Here is a 16,808-nt window from a genome sequence, read left to right as displayed (position 1 = left end):
TTGAGCGTCGAGTTCCAATTTAACTTAATTAGCCAATTCAAATTAGCCGCTTCTTTCGGTTTAGGTGTATACCCGTACCCTGCACCACCTAGCCAACCGTCAACCTCCGAGTTTTACCGGGGCTGCGGATATAGGCACACATGCGCGGCGGCCTGTACACGTAAGCGAAACTGATCGATGGATCCCCCTCCGCCCCCCAAGAGCCTCGCGAGGCAGAGGGACTGCCGGGGAGACAAAGCATGCAATCAAAACGTTAATTACATTAAAATGAGTCCAAGACTAGACCAATCAGGCTCGGCTAGCGTTGGCTGCGAGCCGACCGCGGGAACGAACATTTTACAATCGTTTGTAAAAGAAGCGAATCGACGGAGAAATTTAATGGACGGACAGATTGGGGGGAAAATTTCAAACGAAATATCACGTTGCCAAAGTTTTCCTGTTTTTGACTCTTATCGTGGGCAAAGATTTCATAAATTTCTCAGACTTGCACACGAGTTATCGAAACACAGTTACAGTCTTCGGTCGAAATTCTTGAAAGTTAATTACACCGTGAATTTACAGCGATTCTTATCGCAGGATTCACAGACGGATCTCTTGTTTTCGCGTTATTAGAACCTCGTCATTTTTTCTTTCTTCTTTTTTCGTTCCATATCGCAATTGTAGGATGAAACAGACTTACAGCCATTTCAGACGACAATGTCGAAGTGAGAGAGTGTGTCTTTCGCATTTTTGGTTACGTGTCCAAGTGCAAGTACATTGTTTGCCAAATAGTGTGTTCTAAGCTCGGTTGAAGCCATCGCTAGAGTGCAGGATAATATCTCAACCAAGTTCTAATATATAGGTAGGAGTTCTGTACGTCCGACCAAATTGCACTAGCTAGCTAATAGGAATTTTGATTGACTGAATTAAATGGTTATTGGAAAAGGTGGGTAATTTTGTTCCTTTTTACCTTTACTTTCTTTTCTTTTCTTACCTTTTTCCTTATTTCGTTTTGTTGTTTTCATTGCTTTTATGGTCTTTGTATCGATTAGGTATATATTAGAGAAGGGTAGATCGGGGACAGAAAAAGTGTAAAGGAAAGCCTATAGGTAATAGGGCTCATTATCAAACTACTCGGATTCAATTCAATCGTTATGTATGCCTGTATACGTATAGACGTATCGTTTCTCACGTATGAATTTCTACCTTATATTGTTAGCCGATCCGTTTTTTTCCCCAGCCCATCTTATTATCTAGTCGCCGTTTCTACATAGCTGTACCCCTTTTTTTAATTCACTCCCTCAGCTCGCCTCGAGTCTTCGATATATATGAACTTGGTTTATTATCATCGACAAACAAGCCGGTTTTAATGAAAAACAAACAATCCCGTACCCCTTTCTAATCAAAACTTTTTTTCCTCAATTTTTTAATCTAGATTTATTAAAACGCCGGGTTATCATCGTTTCTGACACTGCTGATGTGTGGGTATAAAAGACCGTATATACGGACAAATTTTTTTTCTCTCCTCTCGCCAAAGTTTGTTTCAAGTTGCACCTGGTTAGAGGAATTTAATCTGAAATTCTGGTCGGTTGTATTACATCCACGTGTAGCTGTAATTTACATCCACGGGGCTTAGGTATTACATATACATATACCTTACGTATACATCTATATGTTTATCGAAGCGAATTGGTTGCGTAAAGGGTGATTCTGATTATCTGTGCCCACTTAGACTTCGCTCAAAATTTTGATAGGCTCGTCAATTGATTGGTAATAACCACTGCATTGTTCGCCCAGGCGATGGCCTTTCACTGATAAAAACTCAGGTATAACAGTTTTCTATTGTTGTTCGGCGATCCCGTCTTGCTTAAGTATATGTACAAACCCAGTCGCTCTACATCGTATTATACACGTATTACATGCAAAACATGTCCATACTCTTTGCTTCGCTTTGTCAATCCACAGATTTATACACTTACGCGTATATATCAATGTATTTATTCAATAATAACATGGCGGTTGAAATTTTAACTAACGCTTGAATATATTTATGTCCGCAGAGTACGGTAATTTGGGATTGACAAAATATCGCGAATGTTACAACAGTTCACATTTCGTATAATATACATGTAATCTGTATACGTGTACTACGTGAATCAATAAATATATAAGGTTCATACGTATATAAACCGTTCGAAGTTCTCGGTCTTGAAACAAACAAACGAACCAAATAATTAGCGTAATTAAAGCCGGCCAATTTGCGCTTGAGACAATTAAAGAGGGCTGAGTTGTCGGCGAGGGACAAGCGGGGGGAAGAGGGTTGCCTCATTAGCAGCAGAGCGAATGTGTCGGAGAAAGCAAGGTATAGAGAGGGAGAGAGGGAGAGAGAGAGAGAGAGAGAGAGAAAAAGAGCAAAAAGCCGGAGACCGAAAGTCGTAAGTTGTTTGTCGCGTATTATATCGTCTATATCGTTTCATATCCCCGTTAAGCGGGATAGCTGTCTTCGAGTCTGCAGCAAAACATGGCTTCTAACAATAAGATTGATCTTATTTGTCATCACCGTATCAACCGAGGATCGCAACGCGAGTTGAGAAAACAAGCGAAGCTGGACAATGTGACAATGCACGATTCGATAAATTTAACTGCTTGCAACGAATGTATTTCGATATTTTTAGATTGCTAAAAATTTTTCGGAACAAACTGCTAATTTCTAATTTCTCAGAAAATATGAATTTAAATTACGAGCAAACCAGTTTTGTACGATTACGTGGAATTTGAGAGGTGTTTTACGGCATGTCGAGAGCGTCAGAGAGGCGATTTCTCCTTTACAGACACCCAGGACAATTGGATACAGAGTGATGATATTTGTCGACGGATCGAAAAACCGGTTCGTACATACAACGTGAACGATCGATACACGTAATGTAACGTGTTTAAGACTGATGTATCGGATGGTTTTGTCATTAGAGCCATTAACCCGCGAGTCAGTCAATAGAATGAACCGCATCGCCGGTCTTAATAACCAACGAACGTCTGAAGCCGCGCCGCGTTAATTGGTAATCCAATCAACGCGTTCTAATTAAATACCTGAACTCGAAACACAAACGTTGATATATCTCCAACCACCTTGCGGCCTCTCTCGACCAGCTTGCGCTTGCGTTTAGGAAAACTCCACCCCCGCCGACCCCCCGTTGCCCATTATTTCGAATTGGCCGAATACCTACGTCGAATGATTGTGAACACACGTTACCTTCTACCTGCAACGACGTATTGCTCGTGCAGTGGAACACGACTCTGTATAAATTGTGGCGAAATCTTGGCCCGAGTGTGTAATTTGCATGTATACAAGTCATACGCGCGATGCGATTAATTTGCGTGCGTTACGCGGCCAAAGTGAGTTCGTTGGATGTATTTGATAACTAATTTGGATGATATTCGGATTAATCGTAGTTAAATCTGGATGACTTGTTACACGCGTGTGAACAAATTTACGTATATTTGTGTACGGTGCAGACGTAGCTCGGTTAGAACTTGAAGTTGTAAGTGTTATTTTTTACTACCGTTATTTTGATATCGGATGAAGAGAGTTGTTAATTAAACGTCGCGAGCAACGCGCGGCGGGTGTAGAAAACTTGTGGATATAATCGGAATCGTCGAAACCGTATAGATCCGTAGATCAGCGGATAGATAAATTGGGAATTTAATTATAGGAACTGTCGGAAAGTAATTAAATTAATAACAAGATATCGGGGATCCAATCAAGCGTTGCAACCTTTACCCGGTGTGCATGGTGCCTTTCACATTCCTGATAAAATAAATTATCACGCGTCCTCGGGTTATAGGTGTATATAACATAATACGCGCTCTATACGCACCGTATAAACGCGAACTCGCTTATATGGGGTATGTTCGGTAAACACACACTCGCAATCAGCCTTCTTCGGCACGCTTACTTGTCACGGAGAGATAAAAGTCGTTAAATCAATCGTCTCGGTCAAGTTTGATGAAAAATTGTTGCTTCGATCATTATTTTGGGAAACTGAATATACCGTAGTTAACGTACCAAATTCTGTCGGGTCAAATCAACCGAAGGAGTTATTTGAATTATGCGGGTTGATTTCATTGAAAATTTTACAACTCCAAAAAATATTTAGTTACGTCAACTCAATGATCCGGTTGAATAAAGGGTTACCTGCGGTTGAATGCGTGTAATTGCTTTAACGAAATATATATTTTTTTTTTTTTGTCGTACAAAAATTCGTTATTCCACGGAACGAAATTTGATCCTCTGGAATCAACCCCTACGTGTGATTTAGTAAACTAAGTGATTCTTATTAATTCCGTTCGAATTTATACATCGTTGAATACGTATAGTTGAATGAACCAAGCGTGACTTTTGTCAGGAACTTTTGATTATCGAAAGAAACAAATTAAGTCTAAACAAATCTACATCTTGTAGGTTTGTTGTTGTTTCGATGATCCAAGTCGGCAAATAAAATTCGACGAACTGCAAATACTTTTCTTGATTCAAATGTACGTGTCAATTGTATGTTTATAACCTGAGCATTTGTTTATTCAAACGATATGAGACTACAGTCAACAAATAAGATGTTTCAATTAATGATTGAAATAATAAACTCATATAAACTAAACGTCCAGTTGCTTGTACCTTGCTGTGATTTTTGCAACTAAATATTCAGTTCCGTTAACTGAGATTTTGTTAAACCAACCGAACATGATCATGCATTGATCAAACATTTGTTGTATCAAAAAGTAGGATATTTAGATTAAAAAAATGATTTTATGTTAACTATATGAATCAGGTCGTGCAACTTAATATTTCGTCGACTGTATATACTCGTATTTGTGTTCAATAATAATGTCGTCAACGGAAGTATTTTTCATTTTGTTCGTCCTACGTATAAATTGTTGTAATAACCAAACATTCATTTTGAATCAACGACTTTTTTCTCTCAATTTACACATCCAAGCGTGTATAGTCACAGCGCTGTCGTTTCTGTTGGGGAAATAGTGGGAAATCTAAAGTGGCAGTTGAGCTTTTGAAAGGATTGAACGTACACCGATAACTATGCAGATCTTATCGGACTAATTGTAAGCCTTTTGTAGGAAAGATATTTTTTCTTTTTTTTTTTTTTTTCTTTCTTTCATTCCAAGTCGTAAATTTGAGATTCGCCACGGGCGAAACGGAAATTTAATAATTTCCTCACGGTGGTCTGTTAAAATTTACGTCCTATTTGCATCGCGCGGTATACAACATGTATATATGTATAGGTGTGTATGATGAAAATAAGATGAAACGTAAGAATGGTTGAAAATAAAGTAAACGGCGATAAGGTGGAATCTCGGGCGCGTCTCGAAATTTACCTCCAAAAGATAAACCCAACTCTTTCAGGGTCTATTGACTCTGTACAAGTGCAGCGGCGGTGGTATACGAGTATATACGTATAATGTATACCTTATACCTACTCGCTCCCATTACCTGGCTTCTGCTGTAGGTATAAATAGTCTAGTCCGCGAGCCGGGACGCTGCATGGTAGCGAACTGGTTTTAGTTATTCGCTTAATCTGGCTGCGTTGTTAGTTCTTAGTTAGTCATCCCCAACCCCCCGTGCCTTGTACCCTCCTCCACCGGGCAACAGACTTCCTTTCGCGATTTGCCTTCATTCTCGCGAGTCGGGTTATACCCAGCCAAGTGTACCCTTCTTAGTTTCTATACGGAGTCAGATTTTATCACGTTTCAAAAGGTGCCCGCTTGCAGCTCAGATTTTATCCCATGAAATTGTTTCAGCGAATTCGTTAATCTGCGAGATGAGAAAATCTTGTTATCATATAATTCTTGAATGAAATTTTCACACCCCAACCCTCCAGACTTTTCAAAAAGTTGTCCGTTATTTTAGACTTATAAATTTTCTCAACGCTGGTTATATCGTATTCCGAGAATATTAGCGACGGAAAAAAAAACTTGTTACTCAAACGATTATTATGATAACAGTCCGTGGTACGGAAACCGGAGGTAAAATCCGTGTATTGATTGGCTTCGAACTTTCGAAGTTACATGGTATCTCAATTTTCAGGCGCAACATAGAAAACCAAACGTTAATCTAATTTTTCAAAAGATTCCAAGACAATTCGATTCGTCAAGAATTAATCTGCACAGGAACAGCTTATCGAGACTTGTGCTTCCCGAGCACGCTACAGCCTTGACTTTGAAAAGCAGTTGGTTCGTTTTTATTTATTTTTATTTTTTTTTGGTTGTTTGTTAAATACTCCTGGGATGGATTCCTTTCAACGGGCAGCTTCTTGACGCACGGTCGAAATGCATAATTACAGGGGATGATAATTGTTGTTGAGAAGGAGGTTCTGCACAGTGAACCGTCATATAGTCAAATAAAATGATCTTCGGGTTATAACTTGGCCAGCTGCCAATTGAACTGCGTACACGTACAAGCACATTCGGAACAGATCTTAATAACCACATTGACTAGTGGACACACAAACACACACACATAGACGCACGGCTGCTCGGTTAACGACTTGCTGTACAAGTATTGTTTTCCGTCTAACAAAGTAACGAATCATTTAGGGGAATTACAGCTGTCATTATCCACCGAGCGTAGAATCAAGTGTCAAAGTTGTTCCTAACGAGCTCATTCGAATTGCTTAAATTACGATAACCTTATAATCGGTATTATCCTGAACAACCATCGCACACTCGATTCGCTATCTATAACTTATCACTCGTAAATATCGGCGCCAAAATCCAAACGGTTCGCACGTAATACCGGACGAACGTGGGACATTTTATTAACTCGTGCCGTTCTGCTTTGTTAATGTTTCAGACTCTTCGGAAGCACCGGGGCCTGTGCCGGATGTTCGCAAACGATACCGGCCAGTGACTACGTCATGAGAGCCGGCGGCGCGGTCTTTCACCAGAAATGTTTCACCTGCAGTAAATGCGGAACGCAGCTTTTCTCCGGTGACAGGTAAGCATCAAGCGTATATTCAAACAGTCTGTATAGCTATGAAGCAAATTCAGGAAATTATCACGATCACCATCGAATCACCATATAGAATTAATAAGAGTCTGGCGGTGTGGCGAGTCAAGATTTAAATTTGATCTGGAATTGCGTGGACTTTGAGACTACGTCCATGGCGATTGAGGTAAATTTTTATGTAAAAAAAATTCAGGAATTGTTGGAAATATTTACAACCCGATAACAAGGATTACGATATGCTTACTTGCTTGCTGTGGGATCTACCACAGTTGATGTAGATTTGACTCCAAAAAACCACAGTCCATATATTTACCACAACAGATGTAAAATCTACATTGAATTTTCTTTCGTATAATCGAAAGCTGTCAGTTAGTACCCAAGCTGACGACAAATATGAATGGAAGTTGTTCGCCAACTGTCCACGCGCTCAGACATCGTGTCGTTTCTATCAGCATTGGCGGAGTGCACGAATGTTTCTTGTTACAGAATAGAATACTTGAAAGAAATGAGACTATGAATTATTTGAAGAAAAAATTTTTCGAAATGTTTGTATGTTACACTTCGTACATGGCAAAAGCGTGACAATGATACAGTTGAGTTGACAAGCCCGGTTGAAGTAAAGGAAAGTCATCGGAAAGTTCCGTGAAATATTGTCATTGACCACACCGGTTACTCTTGCGGTCCGCGTGACTCTTTTTCGTCCCGTTTTAAAAAGGGAATCGGCTTGCGAATGGTTTCAGATACGGCCTCGGTCTGTCCGGAGCGCCGGTGTGCGAAACGGATTGGCACAAAATGGTGAAATCGGCCGGGGTAGGCGCCAGCGGTAACGGCGGCGCCCCGGTGAGGAAAGGAAAAGTTGGGAGGCCGAGAAGAAGCAGAGACTGAGCCGCCAACCCGGTCGGTCGCCCTAAGAAGGTCCAAGCCTCAGTCCAGCCGACACCTACCTCATCGTCGACGGTTGTACAGCCCCTACAGCACCAGGTAGACGTTGTTGACGTAGGCGTCGGAGTCGGGGGTGAGACCTACTCTCCGCCACCGCCGGGTCCTCAGAACAACTTTGGTCAACATAATCACCAGCACCATCATCAGCACCTTCAGCACCAGCTTCAACAGCAGCAGCAGCAGCAACAGCAGCATCACCACCATCACCACCACCATCACCAAATGATTGTCCCGCTTCATCATCACCCGGGTATTTCGGGTGCCCAGCATCATCATCACGCGACTTATCGGGAATGGAGCCATTGGTCCGAGCCCTGTGACTGAAGACGTCGTTAATTTTATTTAATCAAACTGAACCGTTCAATGGTGCAAAGGTATATTGCGTATACATTTTTTTTTTCCGTTTCGTTTTGTCTTGATTTTTTTTTATTTTTTGTTTGTATCGCTTTTTAAATCAACATTCATTTTGAAATTTTCCCATTTCGCTTTTCTTCTTTTTTTCTGTCAAACCCCCGCCCCTCCGTTTTCGATCCTATTTTAAAACGTCTCGTAAGAAACCAAAGTGAAATTATGCAGTGACACCAGTGATCACGAACTGATATTTTTCCGTTATATATCGCAACGTCGTGATCGTTTATATGGTGCGTGAGAAGAGGGGAAGAAAGAAAGAGAAAAAAAAATTGGAGAAAACTGTTCAATTTTGTGTTTCTCTCTCTTTTCCTAACTTTAGAAACTACAATACAAAAAATAAATGAGTTTTGTTGACTTCTCCTTGTTTCCGAAGGTGTTTTCAACCTGTTTTGAATGGAATTTTCGTTTGATCGCGATCACCACATAACCGTGTGCAAAAGAGAAGGTGAGAGTTAGTGTGAGAGAGAGAGAAAGAGAGAGAGAGAGAGAGAGAGAGAGCAAGAGACAATTCGTCATTTACATGTTGCATGCACATCTTTTTCGAATCTCGCCGATTCATTATTATAATTTCACTCATATACTTACCTACTGCGATTAACAGTCAAAGACGTAAAAATAAAGTTTAATACATAGATAAATCAATCAATCAGTCAATCAATCAATCAATCAGTAAATTAATCAATTAATGACGTCACTGTGAAAAATAAACGTGCGTCAAGAATCCTGAGTACCGTATAAGTTGTGTCGTGATTATTTGCGGTATCGCGCAGGAATGATTTGTCACACAATTTCTCTATAACCGCGCGAACGAAAAGTTATCATCGTTCGCTGCGTATTAAATGCAAAGGTAGGTTACTAAATAGTCTAAAAAAAAAAAGACAAGCAAACAGGCAAAAAAAAAAAAAACAACTGCAAATGAACAAAAAAAGAAGCAGAAATGAATGAACAAATGAAATTATGTAAACCTCGAAAATCTCTGCATGGCGATCTAAACATATTTCTATATACATCATATATATTTTTATTCGAAAATCACGAATGTACTTATAAATATTACAACTGTGTCTGTACATATTACCTAGGTACTACTGAATACTTACACCGTATCGTTACGCGCGTAAATGTACACGTATATAATTATTACACACCGCAGGAAGGAAATTATTAACTATCTGTACAGCAACAATATATATACGTATGTATACGTACCGTATATATGCATTGTATATAGTCACAGATCTGTAATCTTTGCTCAAAGGGTTGTTACGCGCAGCGTTTTCTTGTTTAACGTTGAAAGAAAAAAAAAAAAAAAAATGAAAAAGAAAGAAAATAGTAATATTAATAACAAGAAGAATAATAAGACGAAAAATTCGTTGCCTAATTTATTCTTTTTTCGTTAATTAAGTGCCCGCCAATTTCTTTGACTGTTGTCCTACCTTTTTTTTTTATCTCACTCGTAATTTCAATTTTTCGGTTCCGCGTGCCTTTAGAAAATTATACGTCTTTCAAAATTACCGAGCCCTTTTTCTACGACGCGGGGAGTCCACCCTTACTTCGTTTGGCTGAATCTGTGTCGACCTATAAGTTCGTTAAGTATCTCTTGTTTCATCTTCTGGTGCGGTTAATCCTTTTTTATTCTTGCCAATTCACCTCGTCGAAAGAACCTCCTAACGAGCCCTTTCTCTCCGTTGCGACGAGTTGTACGTCAACAAGTGAGTTTATGATTTGCTTTCGAAAAAATAAAAAAATATATTTATGTACAGTCGTTGACCTTCATCAATTTTTCGTTAGATTATTTTTTCATCCTTCTCGTGTTATTATCGATTTAGTAGCTTATCAATTTTGTATTATATTTCGTACGGAATTTCGATCGTGTTACTCAGTTTTTTTCCCCAACATCTTTTTCTACGCGATATTGCAACGAAGAAGCTTGAAAGTTCGAATGCAGCGATAAAATAGTATTCCCGCGCTATATTTTCCAGACAGTATTTGAACGCAATATGTACGATATACGTTTCACCGTTTTTAATGTGTAAATATTAATAATAATATGTATAAGACGGTTATTTGTCCGGTTTAAGAGAGAGAAAAAAGAAAGAGAGGAGATAACACAAAAAAACCATACAGAGTAAAAAGAAAAAACACGTGAATGAATTTGTCGTATAAGCAATAAATTATTAAATAAATGATCTTATATAATATTATATAAGATTTTAATGAAACGAACAAATTAAAGAATAAAACGTTTACCTACCTAGGTTGTTGTATTGTATAAAGTATTTAAGAAAAAAAGAGAAAGAAAAAAATACCAGCACTGATCCATGACATACTATGCCTATTACTATCCTAACGTAATACTGTACTTTGATTTACCGTGAGAAAGAGACAGCTGGGTATAAATAAAGCGGCAAAGGGCGAGGGAAAGAGAGGGAGAGAGAAAGAGAGAAGGTGAACGCGTGCATGCGAGTTACGAATATAAACTCTAAAGAGAAGGAAGGATAAGATACCATTATGAACGCGGTGACGTATCTGTAAAACAAAACCAAAAAGTTGAAAAAAAGGGAAAAAAATTTAAATTGAAACATACAAAGAAAAAAAAAGTAAATACGAAAGAAAAACAAAGTGACAGGGTCTCGAGCATCTGCAATAAATGTATCATAATTGTATAATCTACATATTAAATTACCAAATTCTCACGATATATTTATACAACGCTTTGAATCAATGCTGTTTTTCATTTGATTAATTCTACTTTAATTTTTTTTCCGTATGAATTCTACGTGATTTTCTTCGCAACTGATCGAATTCGCGGGCCTTCACCCTTTGCCTACAGTTTTCTATGACAAAATGGAGAATTCTCTCGTTGTTCTGCTGCTGCGGTTTCATTTTTTACTCCAAATTCTTTGTAATCGGGTTTTCTATTCGTAAAACTACGAAAACCGAATAAGGAGTGATGGACAAAAAACAAATAAGAAACAGCATCGAATCAATCGTCTTCGAAGCTCAATAAATCTTAAATGTGAACTGTTATTATACGATACGGCTGTTTGTTAGGTACTCACTAATTATTTCGTTGTAGTTGAATTTATTAATCTCGTTATCATTCACCCGTTACGACGATTATACATACATACATGCTGCTACCACTACTACCACTACTACCACTACTACCACTACCACCACTACTACTACTACTACTACTACTACTACTACTACTACTACTACTACTCTTACTACTACTACTACTACTATCAATACTTGTGCTGCTATACCTGCGCACCACACGGTATTTGTCATTGTTCGAGCGGTATCAGATAAAAAGTATCGAATAAAAAAAAAAATTACCACCGCACCCGATTGCTTCTCAAATATAGATCATAGCCACCCGGAGGCGTTTCTTCATTTTACCCTTTTTGTACAGTCCGAATTCAACTGGGTGTAACAGGAGCTAATAGAGAGACAAGCGAGTGTTATTGAAAGATAATTAGAAAGAAAAACAGTAAGAAGACGCTGAATTTGGATTAAGATGGGCAAAACTGTCAGAAAAGACGCAGTTGAACGGAAAGTTGAAAACGAATAACAGAAATGTCTTTACAAAGATTACGAAATTATTATTATATAATAATTATTATTTTCTTCTCACGTCAGCGAGTTTCGGCAAAGAATTAATCTATTATTTTTATTATAACAAAATACCTGCGCAGGATCGTACATCCTTCTCGGGAGAAAACTAGTGAGGATTTACGTAGGTGAAAGAAAAGGGGGAAAAAAAAGTGTAATTTAAAGTGTACATAGGTACGTTTTGTATATTGTTAAAATTTGTGTGATATAAATGGTTATTTACGATTAATTATTTCATTAATTAAATAATTCATTATTACGATTATTGCTATTATTATTATTATTATTTTTCTTATTATTATTATTTTTATTACTATTAGCATCATTATTACTATCATAATTATTATTATTAATGGTTACCCAGCGGCCAACGTCAACCCGACGAGTTATCCTTGAATCAATTTGAGAATAAATGATCATATCGATATAAATCTGAATGCATTGTAAAATCTTGCATAAATAGTTGAACATAAACAAACAACAAATCGTCGAATGAAAGACGCTATTGTAATACGGATGAAATATACCTGTACGGTAATGAAATAAATTACCAGTCACGATTGCATTCATCGCAAAAGACGAAGGACACAAATATATACGAACAGAACACGATGCAGTAAGAATAAATTAATTATACAGAGATTATTGAAAAAAAAAAACCGGCATAACCTACATGCAATTAAACTTTTTATCTGTTTTTTTTAAATACAATTTTCAATTTGATTTATTTCGTTCTCTCTTTGATTCGCACACAGCGTACATATACACACACAAACGTACACAAACATAAAATACATTGTATCTATATATATATACACGGATACACACGCGCATATATCATGTATATATATATAAATATATAAATATATCTCGATTTCGAAGTCGGGCACGGGGGTTTCCATTCTCCGGCCTCTTGTAAAATATATTACACCACAAGTTAATTAATTAATAAAAAAATTTTAAAAATATGAAAATTGGAATATTATATATATATAAGAAGAAAAAAAAAAAAAAAAAAACGAACAAGTTACAAATTTTTACATCCACATTTTTTATATTACATATGGTTGCTTTCGTTAATTGTGCGAATGATCCTGTAATATACACGAAAACTGTAGAAGCTGTTTGGGTGGATCCTAACGTAACCTAAACTACCAGCACTCCATTCCCCCCTATCCGATCGTTGTCTAACCATTGTTAAACTTCCAGATTTTGAATAGCATGAAATTCGGCTACGTACTTAATGATTCCGCTCTATGGGATATTTGATATATTTAAAATTTCGTGGAAAAAAAAAACTATTCGGAAAAAAGAGAAATGCAGCGACGGAAATCCACCTCATTTTTATGTCTCTGTAATTCAGCGACCAAATCAGTGGATACACGGAAAAATAGGAACTTTGTTGAGGCTTAGACGTGCAAGGGTCATTAAATACAGAGGGTGCTTTTGCTGTCTGGATTACATTCACGAATTTCCGTTCAACACCTCGAATATCAAATAGGTACTTGTTATAGAGTTTCGGAATGCTGCTGAAGCAGGTTGAGTGTAGTTTTTTACCGATTGAAAATTATTTTAAGAACCGGAACTAGAAGTTTGGCATATCATGGAGAAGAGGCGTTGTGGAATAGTATATTTCGCAACAAGTGTGTAAAATAATTTTCCTCGCGACAGTCATATTTCTATATTCAGACTTGTACGTGGATGCATTATATTGCATATACATACTAATGGTTCGTGAGTCAGCGGTGTGCGACAGTATATGTATACAAGGTACGTGTGGTGAATACCAAGTCTCTTTCACTCTCTCTCTCTCTCTCTCTCTTTCTCGCTCTCTCTTCCTCTCTCCCTCTCTCTCTCGTCTCGGGCAATCTGTTTGCCTGACAATTAGCGCGATGTCCTCCTCACTGTGATTAACCAATATTTACAACCGGCCGCACTTCCTTTTCAATTTCTCAGACTACCCGGAGGTGGACCAGCCACCCCTTGGAATATGTATTCTAGTTGACTGGAGCTCGTTAACCCTCTGATCATCAGGCAATGATTTTATTACGATCGAATACCCGTGTCGCTTTCTGCATAATCGGTATAGGTACAACTCGAATAGCCACCGAGAAAGAAGAAGAAGAAGAAGAAGAAGAAGAAGAAAAAAGTACTAACCGACGGAAAGGAGATTCACATTGAATTCAAAAAAGTACCTAGGAACAAGTATTTTTTCAATTCGATGCAAGATTATAAACTGTAGAGCTGAAAGTACACGAAGATGAGCGAAGTCGTGATTAGAACAATAATGATTAGCGTTGTCAAATCAAACATTACTGACTGGATTCAACTTACACCGAAATCGATAGGATATTCAAATAACGTTTGCAAAACACCCTGTAGACGTATTTATTTGGCATTCGGAGGGGAACTCACGACCCGTATTGTATAGTACAAATACGGTATATATGTACGTATATATCTACTGTGAGAGGGAGTGGGAGAGGGAGAGGGAGAGGGAGTGAGGAACGGGCTAGCGAGCTGGCGAGCGAGCGAGCGACTTGAAGCTGAGTTAATTAACGCTTTAGTCCGAGGTCTGATTTACGGAGCGTCTAATTAGCGCGTCCGAGAACGATAAAGTATATATTGTGATTAGTCCTGGTGGCCCGACGTATTAATACAGCTGAACGATGCGGAGGGAATTTTGCGAGCCCCGAAGCAAAATTTTCGCGTATATTCCTATATACTTCGCCACACTCAAACCGCATATATATTTCCCACTGCCTCCTAATTAGCTAAAAATATTCCCATCCGATAGAGATTCATTCGAGTACCTTACCTTTTCAATAAATTCAAAAATAAACAACAGATTCCCTGCCCGTTTGCTTGCCAATTATTGCAATCTGAATTTCCAAGGATCAACAAATTATTATCACCGTCGAATATAAGATCATAACGATTGTTCCCAGATTTCACTTGTTAATCCTTTCTTTTCTTTGCGACAGATTAATTTCCGATTCGAAAGAGTATATACCGGCAGCCGAGTTCCGGTTAGTGGTCAGATCTGTGTAGCATATCTTATTTATAATCCCACGAACAATGGGAAACTTATTGTTGTCAGTCGTTTACCGATCTACAATAGCAAAGGTGACGTTTCTAACAAAAAAAAAAAAAATTCGTATTTGGTTGTTCGCGATCATCGCAATAAGCTGAGCCGAGCGGATGCTCTCTGCTTCCTGGGTATCGTTCTTCGTTATCATTTGCTCCCTCTTCCTGTCCTCCTCTCTTAAATCCACTCCTAACGAGCTCGTCGTCGTCGGTCTGTGGAGCAGGACGCTTTGAATAACGCGATACACCGCGATTCGGGCTAATTACCAACCCTCAAAGCCCAACGAGAAGAATCAAGATGGCTGGAATATCCGGGCAAGCAGTAGGCGTCTGCGTCCTAGTCGCTTTTTTTATATCTTATTATAATCGGACATTCGCTGCAGTCTTCTTCGAAGATGCGGCAAACTTGAGAGTGTGCGAAGTGTGCGACATGCGTGCTCTCAGTGAATCCAAGCGAATTTCGCGATGCTGAGTCTCAGCTTTTGGTATTTCGTCAGTGGCGAAATCGTGACTGATTTTAAGAAATTCTCGCCGTCATTTTGTTCCTTGTGTAATTACATACGGTAATCGACGAAGACTGAAAAAAATCATAGAGCCAAAATCTAATTGCAAGGGTGCGCGAAGCAGCCATCTCGATTTCATTACGCCATCGCTGCATCGTCTGCATGCTTCTGAAGAAAAATTTCAGAAATCAAAATGCATCGGTTCGTTCTTGTTCGGAATTGATTGTAGAATTCGGTTGCGATATCTTGTGTTTTTTTTTTTTTTTTTTCAAATTTTTTCTCCAACGCGATTCGCAGCCTCTGATATTAGCCAAAACAGAAGACATTCAACGCAGTCGGTAAGAACTGACTACAGCATCCCGTTAAAGCGTTCCGTCAGTCGTCGACGGGTCTCCCGACGGTGGGGGACACATCGTTACTCACGTCACTCGCTCGAGCTAACTCAAAAGCAACACATTTGTACGCGGGCTGCGTCTGCGTACCACCGATCAAGGGGTCGGTGTGTCGCGGTATGGCGAAGTGGCGGCTATGCACGGTACACCGTACTTAAACACTTGGATCAAGCACGAAGGTATCCCGGTATTTACGGAGGTTGCGTGTTATACACACACGGGGAAAAGAAAGTTGAGCCTCTCGCTCGCGTACAACAATAATGCGTGGCTTAAAGAGCGCTTAACTTTGGTAGTACGCGCGCGGCGCTGCCGGCATACCTGTACAATAGTTTCCCCCTGCCTGGAGGAAAGTTTTGGCTACCTCGAAACAAATGCGTATCGCCGCGTCGACGGCGTCGACCTTCTATCCGTCAAGACGTCGCTTACGAACAACCCCTTGCTCCTCCTCGCCCCTGCTTACCTCCCCCCCCCCCGCCCCGACGCCACCCCTCTCTCCGCGGTCCTACGAGCTGCTGCCCTGATTTCTAACGCCTTCCAACGTCCAACTTCTGGACGTAATTAATTCTCGAGCTAACGTGGAATGCCATAATTAATTCTTGGATGGGGCTCCCTGAAGGGGGTTACTAACAATATGTATCCGATCCGATTAGAGGTCTAACCCTGTCCTGGCCTGATACTCCCCGGAAGCTATGCAATTAATTAAATTCACTTTGCCTACACTCGGATCGTTAATATCAACGACAGTCCAAATTTTCCGCACGTACAGATACAAGGTGTAATGTAATTCCTGCGCGTCTCCGTCCTTTCCGAAAATTAATACGAATAACACATTTTTCTAATGTCTCTGCGATTGAAAAG

At 39.2% G+C, this 16,808-nt stretch overlaps 1 protein-coding gene across 1 annotated transcript in view; it reads left to right on the top strand.

Moving 5' to 3' along the window:
- The window catches only part of LOC107222217 (LIM domain transcription factor LMO4.1), a 34,424-nt gene extending 22,619 nt beyond the window's left edge, over positions 1-11,805 (top strand). Inside the window, exons 3-4 of the mRNA XM_015661487.2 lie at positions 6,839-6,982; positions 7,735-11,805. Of these exons, the coding sequence (XP_015516973.2) occupies positions 6,839-6,982; positions 7,735-7,879 (289 nt within the window). The 3' untranslated portion in view covers positions 7,880-11,805. The remainder of the gene's footprint in view (positions 1-6,838; positions 6,983-7,734) is intronic.
- The last annotated feature ends 5,003 nt before the right edge of the window (positions 11,806-16,808 follow it).

Source organism: Neodiprion lecontei, chromosome 2 (assembly GCF_021901455.1).
Source record: "Neodiprion lecontei isolate iyNeoLeco1 chromosome 2, iyNeoLeco1.1, whole genome shotgun sequence".
Classification (NCBI taxonomy): Eukaryota; Metazoa; Arthropoda; class Insecta; order Hymenoptera; family Diprionidae; genus Neodiprion; species Neodiprion lecontei.
Note: the sequence above shows the minus strand (reverse complement) of the source record. Positions and strands in the feature narration are given on the sequence as shown.